Below are 8,901 nucleotides of genomic sequence, written 5' to 3' on the forward strand. Positions count from 1 at the left end.
AGTGGCGTAGCTAGAAACTTTTTACAAGAGGGTTAAATTTTAGATATATAACTTTTCATATACCGCATAAAATTCTAGATAATGGTTTCTTAGGCATAATAGTCATTCTAGAGCTATTATTGGGAAGGAATTTGAAAAAATTTCAACAACAAAGAAAACAGGGCTTGAGATTTATAGTAGATTTGAACCCATGTATAACTTAGTCCCATAAACTTAATTTATTTCGCATGAGTAGTAACAATTTTAGCTAATGCTAAATTATGGGAGATGCCGAAATGGAATAGAGACGAAGGCTGACATGCGACGACGATGTACGTAGTCTTGGAATATTAAGACAGAAAAATAAGAAAAAGATAGTTGAAAATAAAAATGAAGAAAAGAAAATAAATACATGATAGGGTTTAGCCTTTTAGGTAGATTTGTAAGTGTTTGGCAGAAGACATCTATTATTTTTGAGTCCAGTGTTTTAAGAAAATAAATATAAATTAGCTTATATTTCTATCTTTGTCTTTGTGTCATAGGGGTCAAATATATAGTGTTATGATAATATGTATAATAAGATGTAAAAAATTCAACCAATGAGAAACATGGTAAAAAATTGAGAAGGGTCAATTGACCCCTTTGGCCCTATTGTGGCTACGCCACTGCCAGTAAAGGTATTATCGAAAAAGTTGTAAAGTGTAAAACTTGTTAGGCCTGCATAACAATTTGATGGTTACATTTAGAAAAAAAAAAACAATGAATTAAACCTCGAACGGAAAAAAAAAAAATGATTAACCTCGACAATGGTTTTCACATTTCAGTACTTTTGAGAGTCGGACATGACAGAGCTGATAATAGCACGTGGGAATAAAACAGCGCCACGTGGCGACGCTGGATTAAATCCCCACATCTTCAGGCGCCGCATCGCATCCCTGCCTCCTACCTAATCACAGAGGCCACAAAGCCGCCAAACCCCATCAAAACCCAAACTCTCACTCTCCCTCTATCTCTGAGAGCGACTGAGAGAGAGCTATGGTGTCGCTCTCGTCGTCGGCGGCGGCGATCTCTAACCGGAGTCCGTCGCCCAATGCATTCGCGCCCAAGAAGATCGGCTTCTTCTCTAATCAATGCCGCGAATTACTTCTCCCTCAGCGCTCTCCTATTTTCAGGTTCATTGATTGTTTGCTTGCTTTTGGAGCTTTTCATTTCAACTTATTTCTCTTTCATTAGATTGATAACAGGAAGAACAACTGTGCTCTAGGTCTAGTATTTACGCGATTAAAGTATTGCCAGCATTGTTCTTCTAGGCCTTTTATTTTGCTTGAATTACTGATCTCTGGTAAAATTTCAAATTTGAATTAATGTGTATCAAACAGAGAGCATAGAGGTTTGATTGTGAGGTATTCAAAAAGCTTTTCTGTCTTCACTTGTTCAGTAAGAAATTAAACACAGATTGTAGCTAACATGACTCAAAGGTTAATTCAACCTTCACTGGAAATTAGAGCACTCAGTTTTGACTTTAACATTGATTTATTATCATCTTGACTGGTAGAACTAGAATGATTTGATAATCTCTGTGCCCAGCAATTTTTGTAGAGTTTAGTGTTTGATCTTCTAGTAGCAGTTAACCTGAAAGGTCTATTGCAGGTTGGGCTTTGTTTCTGGGTTGGAAAGGAAAAAGACTTCTAAAACCCACATCTTTGCATCAATCGCAGGTTCATCCCCATTCCATCTTCCACAAATTTTCAAAATTTTCCTTAATAACTTTTCCTCTAACTATGGTTTTCTTTCCTTAATTAGTAGACACTCTAGTAGAAACATCTCCCGAGAAAGTTCAGCTTCCGAAAGGTGACAGTTGGTCTGTTCATAAATTTGGTGGCACTTGCGTTGGAAGTTCTGAAAGAATCAATAATGTTGCAAAGATAATTCTTAGTGATGAATCCGAGAGGAAGTTTGTAGTAGTCTCTGCAATGTCGAAGGTAACAGATATGATGTACGATCTCATCTACAGGGCTCAATCACGAGACGAGTCCTATTTGACCGCATTAGATGCTGTTTTAGTAAAGCACAGATCAACAGCTGGCGATTTACTTGATGGTGATGAACTTGGTAGCTTCCTATCAGCACTAAATCAGGACATTTGTAACCTGAAAGCTATGCTTCGTGCAATATATATCGGTATTAAGCTGATCTCTCTCTCATACATACATGCCTTTTGTAATTGGAGGATTCCATTTTTTCCGGAATGATATTGATATTTTTTAATCGTGTATTATTTCTTTCAAACAATATAACATTAGTTTGCAAATAGTGCTTTCTAACCTAAAAATGAATCTTTGACCTAAACCCTAAACATGGCAAGTGAAGTAAATTATTTGAAAAACATATAAGGAGTTAAATGGTTCATGTTTACTGTTGTTCTGTTTATATTACAAAACTTATTCTGGTGACTAACTTCTTTACTGCTGGCAGCTGGTCATGCCACCGAATCTTTCACCGACTTTGTGGTAGGACATGGAGAGTTATGGTCTGCTCAGTTATTGGCATCTGTCATTAGAAAGGTCTGATAATTGACTGTTTGATCATTTTTGGAAGCAGTCACTGACTGCTTTTGTGTTCCAAATGGTCTGGTATACTAATGTTTTATTGTTGTTTTATTTCTCTTCAGAATGGAGTGGATTGCAAATGGATGGATACAAGGGAAGTCCTTATTGTTAACCCTACTGGCTCTGATCAAGTTGATCCTGATTTTGAGAAATCTGAAAAAAGACTTGAGCAATGGTACTCAAGAAATCCATCAAAAACAATCATAGCTACTGGTTTTATTGCAAGCACACCCCAAGATATTCCTACTACTTTGAAGAGAGATGGAAGTGACTTCTCTGCAGCTATCATGGGTGCTCTATTCAAGGCCAGTCAAGTTACAATTTGGACAGATGTTGACGGTGTCTATAGTGCGGACCCCAGGAAAGGTGTGTTTAACTTCTATTTTTGGTAGTAAAGGTCCTACACTGACAATTCTCTAATAATCGTCTATTTAAATGTTTACAAGCGTGCACCATGTTGGGATAATATGATGAGCATTATATAATGTGGCAATATTACTGACTTCTGAGGGAGCTAATTAACGTCTATCAACTTTTCTTCTGCAGTTAGTGAAGCAGTGATTCTGAAGACATTGTCTTATCAAGAGGCCTGGGAAATGGTAAACCTTCATATACAGTTTTGCAGTTTCTGAGATTTGATTCATTCATAATGTTAATACGAAGTATATGTACACATGTAGTCTTATTTTGGGGCAAATGTTCTGCATCCACGCACCATCATTCCAGTAATGCGATATGACATCCCAATTGTCATAAGGAACGTTTTCAACATCTCTGCACCTGGAACAAAAATTTGTCGCTCTTCTACTACTGAGGATGAAGTGGACCAGAGTTTGGAATCCTTCGTCAGAGGGTTTGCTACAATAGACAACTTAGCCCTTGTAAATGTTGAAGGGTGAGCTGTTCATTTACATTTCATTTCCTCTTGGAATATGAATAATGTTTTTCCCAATTTAATTATTGCTATCCTTTTGTTTCTCCCAGAACTGGAATGGCTGGTGTTCCTGGTACAGCCAGTGCTATATTTTCTGCCGTTAAAGATGTGGGGGCAAATGTGATTATGATATCTCAGGTGAGCTCATCGTCTTTATTCTGGTGCATGATTGTTTGAAGCAGTATAACAATTTTATGATGCTTAATGGTTGGTAACTGTAGGCTAGTAGCGAGCATTCTGTATGCTTCGCTGTCCCGGAGAAGGAAGTAAAAGCTGTTTCTGAGGCTCTGCAATCTAGGTTCCGTGAAGCTTTGAATGCTGGGCGTCTTTCTCAGGTGATTAAATTTCTTGTTCAGGTTACTTGGTATTGAATCTCAGTCTTATTCTTACTGATAGTTGATATTTGGTTCATTGGTTTACTTGAAAATTATGGAATTGGCAATGTTGCAGAACTCTTTGTTTTAGTCTTAGTAACGTATTGCAATTAAGTGTTTGTGACTGGTTGAAAAATGTTGTGGAGCTAGTGATTTCACTTGAGGAAAATAAGTTGGAGCCTAGTGTTAAGTATGTAGTGAGTGGAATCAAGGTGATAATCTTACATAATCTAATCTAGATTGTATTGCTACTGTTAGTACAAGCACAAATAGTCTAATTGGACCTACAGTTGTGTAAAATTTATAACAACTATAACTCTTAAGTAGTGCCGGGAAAAAATGCTTGTGATGATGATGTTGATATGATCAAATGGAGTATTCATTCTTAGCATCTCCATTACTGAGATTTTGAGTCCCTTATCTTTTTTTTCTCTTCCCATTTTGAATATTTTCATGTAGTATCACCTTTTTTCCTAAATGTTGAACCTATTTCCAGGGTTTCTCAACCTCATCTTTTAACCTTCTCAGGTTCAAGTCATTCCGAACTGTAGTATATTGGCAGCAGTTGGCCAGAAGATGGCCAGTACGCCTGGAGTTAGTGCAACTCTTTTCAATGCACTGGCAAAGGTTTGAGATTTATTTTTTGTATATTCAGAGATATTTGAAACTTAATTTAAATGTAATAATTGTTTGTATAACTATTTATTACGTGATTATAAAAGAATAACTATAGATACTATGGGTATTGTCTTCTAAACATTAGTCTTTAAAATTTTGGGATTCTCATAATCCATAATCCCCAATACCAAGGTGTCTAAATTGTTTCCACACTGCAGGCAAATATTAATGTCCGCGCTATAGCTCAAGGTTGTTCTGAGTACAACATTACAGTAGTATTAAAGCGGGAGGATTGTATCAGAGCCCTGAGAGCGGTTCACTCTAGATTTTATCTCTCAAGAACCACTATAGCAATGGGCATTGTTGGACCAGGACTTATTGGTGCTACATTACTTGATCAACTGAGAGATCAGGTGCTGCTTCTTTCAACAAATTTCGTCTGTTGTTGTCATTTGTTTTCAATATTCTTTTATGTTATATCTACATCAAATTGCATGCTTTTCTATTACAGGTTTTAAAAGATTCTAATTTGGTCAATGATTTTATTACTGTGTGCTAGATTTCAGAATTTGTTATATTATTTAATTTTACTTTTACTCACCTATTAGAGCACCAACAAACCATTTCATTTTCTGTTTGTGGTGTTAAATGTAACAAGTAGTTACTTGCACAAAGAACATGGATTTTAACAAGTTGAAGTAAGTTTTCATAGCTAGTCCAGAAACACAAATATACAGTCTGCAATTGTAGAAAAGTTAGGGTGTGGAGTGTAGAAAAAGGATTGGTACAGAGCTGGGTCTAATTACTTCCTGTTTTACTCAATACTGCACTGATCTAGATCTGATCAGGCATTATTTTTCAGTTACCTCTCTGTCTCTCTCTCTCTACTTACACACAAAATTTGTCTTATATACACGTGTATAGTTTTTAGGTGCTACTCTGATGAATTAGATCTAATCAAGTATGATTTTGTAGTCTTTCTTTGCTGTTTATCATCCATAATTGCTGTCTTTAACATTTAGATTATGGGGCTGCTTATTCACAAAGCTTTGATGGAAAGTTTATCCTTTTTAATTTCATCTGTTGGGTTGGTAAATATCATTAAAAGCCTTTCTAATTTTTGCAGGCTGCAACCCTTAAGGAAGAGTTCAACATTGACTTGCGTGTAATGGGAATCACTGGTTCAAGGAAAATGCTTTTAAGTGAGACGTAAGTTAAGTCCTATAATTGCAATATTCATAAATCAAATGATGGCTTAATTGAGCTGGATCACTTCGCTCTTGTGTGTGTGTGTTAGTTGCTTTTTATGGTGTTGTGCGTACTAGTTTACTTTTATAATGGAAATCATTCTTTCTGTAGTCACATTGGAATTTTTGTTTTCAAAATACACGTGTGTGTGTGTTCTAGTTTACTTTTATAATGGAAATCATTCATTCTGTAGTCACATTTATATTTCATTCTACATACAATGGTGCAGGGGTGTTGACCTATCTAGCTGGAGAGAACTTCAAACAGAAAAAGGAGAACTGGCAGATATGGAAAAATTTGTGCAGCATGTACATGGGAATCATTTTATTCCAAATACTGTTATAGTTGACTGCACAGCTGACTCTGTCATTGCAAGCCATTACTATGACTGGTTGCGGAAAGGAATACATGTAGTCACCCCCAACAAAAAGGCGAATTCAGGGCCTCTTGATCAGGTAATAGTCCTTTGTATGTGTGAGCAAACTCCGTAGGTTTTATCAAGGTGACATTAGATTATTGCAAAGTTTGGTTTTCGGAGTTTATATGATTTGGCTTAACTGAGAAAAGTACAAAGCATTCCGATTATATCCATCTTGATAAGTACCATTTGAGATGTTTTGCCAGGACCACAGTTATTATGGTCTTTATAATAAACATGCTACTAGTAATCCTCATTGCTCACATATGAATACAAACTTTCTTCCTTAAGTTGAAGCATGATAATGTAATCTGAATGATTTTCAAGTTTTGTTATTTGAATACACAATGGCTTCTGCATCAAAAAGGGTGGTGGGTTAATACCAAATATCTGTAATATTTGTATGTCCCAAAGATTTTATTATTTGACTCTTTGGAGTTTGGACTTCTTTCATACCATACTCTAGTTTATATGCTTTTGTGGTGCTGCAGCGTTACCCTATATGGAATTAGCAGCAAAAGAATGAAAAACCTTTGCACTTAATTTCGTACTTTCATTTGACTATCACCAAGTATATTTCTTTTTTTGGAAATTATCCAGTCTAAATTCGTTACTCTTACAGTCAAATTTTACTTTTGCGAAGGCAGTGATCTTGTTCATAATTTTCTATGGGTTTTGACTTCCGCCCTCATGATTTATGACATGATTGTTTTCCATGTCCAGTATTTGAAATTAAGGGCACTTCAACGGCAAACGTATACACATTACTTCTATGAAGCCACTGTTGGTGCTGGTCTGCCAATTATCAATACATTGCAAGGGCTCCTAGAAACAGGGGACAAAATATTGCGTATTGAAGGCATCTTCAGGTATGCTGACGACTTTTGGTTTATCTTCTCAATCAGATTTGAAATTATACGCTATTAGCACCCATATAACCATATAGATCTTGATGTTCAGAAACCCACACGCTGTAGTATGGTGAACTTAAATCTTGCATCTTTGGTTTGCTTTTGCAGTGGGACTTTGAGTTATATCTTCAACAACTTTGTAGGAGGACGAACCTTTAGCGAGGTGGTGGCTGAGGCAAAGCAGGCAGGGTTTACTGAGCCAGATCCAAGGGATGATCTATCTGGAACAGATGTTTGTAGGAAGGTAATGTGTGCCGGATTTTTGTCCACTGACTCTCTAGGCCTCTAATGCAATGATATTTGTGTGTTTGGTCAGTAGAACCCCAAAGATACTTTGATATTACAAACAAAAACTGAGTTCCCTATTTATGCTGTTATTTCGCATCTCCAAACTTGTACCTCAACTACCATGATTTTTGTCATTGCTTTGGTGTAAGATTTCCCCTCCTAAGGTATCCTTCAAATGCAGGTAATAATTCTTGCTAGGGAATCTGGTCTTAAGCTGGAACTCTCTGACATTCCTGTTGAAAGCCTTGTGCCCGAACCATTGAAGGTAAAAATTTGATCTTGCCCTTTGTTCTCCATACCTTACCAAGTGCCTAAGAACACATTGGCATTGAGTCTTGGATATATTTCAGGGTAGTGCATCAGCAGAGGAATTCATGCAGAAACTTCCACAGTTCGATCATGACTTGGCTACGAAAAGACAGATAGCTGAGGATGCAGGGGAAGTAAGTATCTAAAATGTATATTGAATATTTCCGATTTGCTTGAGTATCAGTCATGTAAATGGCAACTATGAACTTATAACTCACTATTTCTCGTTTGTATGAGTGCAAAAATAGTATCATGAGTTTCCTGTGACCGTGCACTATTACTTGCATTGTTTTCTGGCATTCTAAATGGGTTTCTGAATGTTTCTGTATGACATTGTGTGTGATGAAGTCATGAAACCCAGTGTTATCTTATGAGCATGGGTCATGCCTTGTATAGTTACAGCAGTTTCCCAACCCTCTCACTTTCATTGTTCTTTTTAAATGATTTCTTTTTCTTTCTTCTGTTGTGACTTGTGATATTGAAGGGTTGTTCTTTTTGTTGTGACTTGTGATATTGAAGGTCTTGAGATACGTTGGAGTGGTTGATGTAGTCAACCAGAAGGGAATGGTGAAGCTTCAAGCATACAAAAACGATCACCCATTTGCTCAATTATCAGGAGCAGATAATATCATTGCTTTCACAACAACAAGGTATAAAGACCAGCCGCTAATAGTCCGTGGACCAGGAGCTGGTGCTGAAGTTACAGCCGGTGGAGTCTTCAGTGACATATTGCGGCTTGCCTCATATCTTGGTGCCCCATCATAGTTGATGTGTGTGCCCATACGGTTCTTAGTTTCTACGGTTGGCCAAACCAATTGTACTTCTACTTGTAATGCATGCCTGCCTTTTCTTGTAGTGGATGTAATAATTATTCTTACCTGTAGGTAAATTTCCGATCAGGTTTCTACATAGGAGATTATGCAACTTATCTAGTAATTTTGAATTAGGACGCACCATGGTTCATTTAGGGTGTTTAAGTGTTATTTTAATCTCGGTGAATAAAAAATCAAAGATGAGGGAAAAAAGTTCCCTTCTCGAGCTCCTGAAAGTATCAATCAGTTTCAATTTCCGATCCAGGAAGTGGATTACATACGTTACCTGTTTGAACTTTTACTTTGATGATTCCTCTTAGATGCTTGAATACATTAGTATCTTTAATATGAAGTTATAACAAGATCTATATATATATATATATATATATATATATATACAC

General features: G+C 36.6%; 1 protein-coding gene across 1 annotated transcript; it reads left to right on the top strand.

The window, feature by feature from the left end:
* The first annotated feature begins 1,014 nt into the window (after window positions 1-1,014).
* On the top strand, window positions 1,015-8,728 carry LOC101292645 (bifunctional aspartokinase/homoserine dehydrogenase 2, chloroplastic-like). Its single transcript, XM_004289561.1, has 18 exons — window positions 1,015-1,151; window positions 1,630-1,697; window positions 1,786-2,160; window positions 2,455-2,543; window positions 2,651-2,954; window positions 3,135-3,187; window positions 3,269-3,483; window positions 3,573-3,660; window positions 3,744-3,857; window positions 4,425-4,523; window positions 4,733-4,927; window positions 5,641-5,723; window positions 5,992-6,217; window positions 6,904-7,049; window positions 7,200-7,335; window positions 7,561-7,644; window positions 7,730-7,822; window positions 8,208-8,728. Exons 1-18 carry the CDS (start codon window positions 1,015-1,017, stop codon window positions 8,451-8,453), a joined length of 2,751 nt encoding a protein of 916 aa, XP_004289609.1. The 3' UTR covers window positions 8,454-8,728.
* The last annotated feature ends 173 nt before the right edge of the window (window positions 8,729-8,901 follow it).

The sequence above is a fragment of the Fragaria vesca genome, linkage group LG1 (assembly GCF_000184155.1).
Source record: "Fragaria vesca subsp. vesca linkage group LG1, FraVesHawaii_1.0, whole genome shotgun sequence".
NCBI lineage: Eukaryota > Viridiplantae > Streptophyta > Magnoliopsida > Rosales > Rosaceae > Fragaria > Fragaria vesca.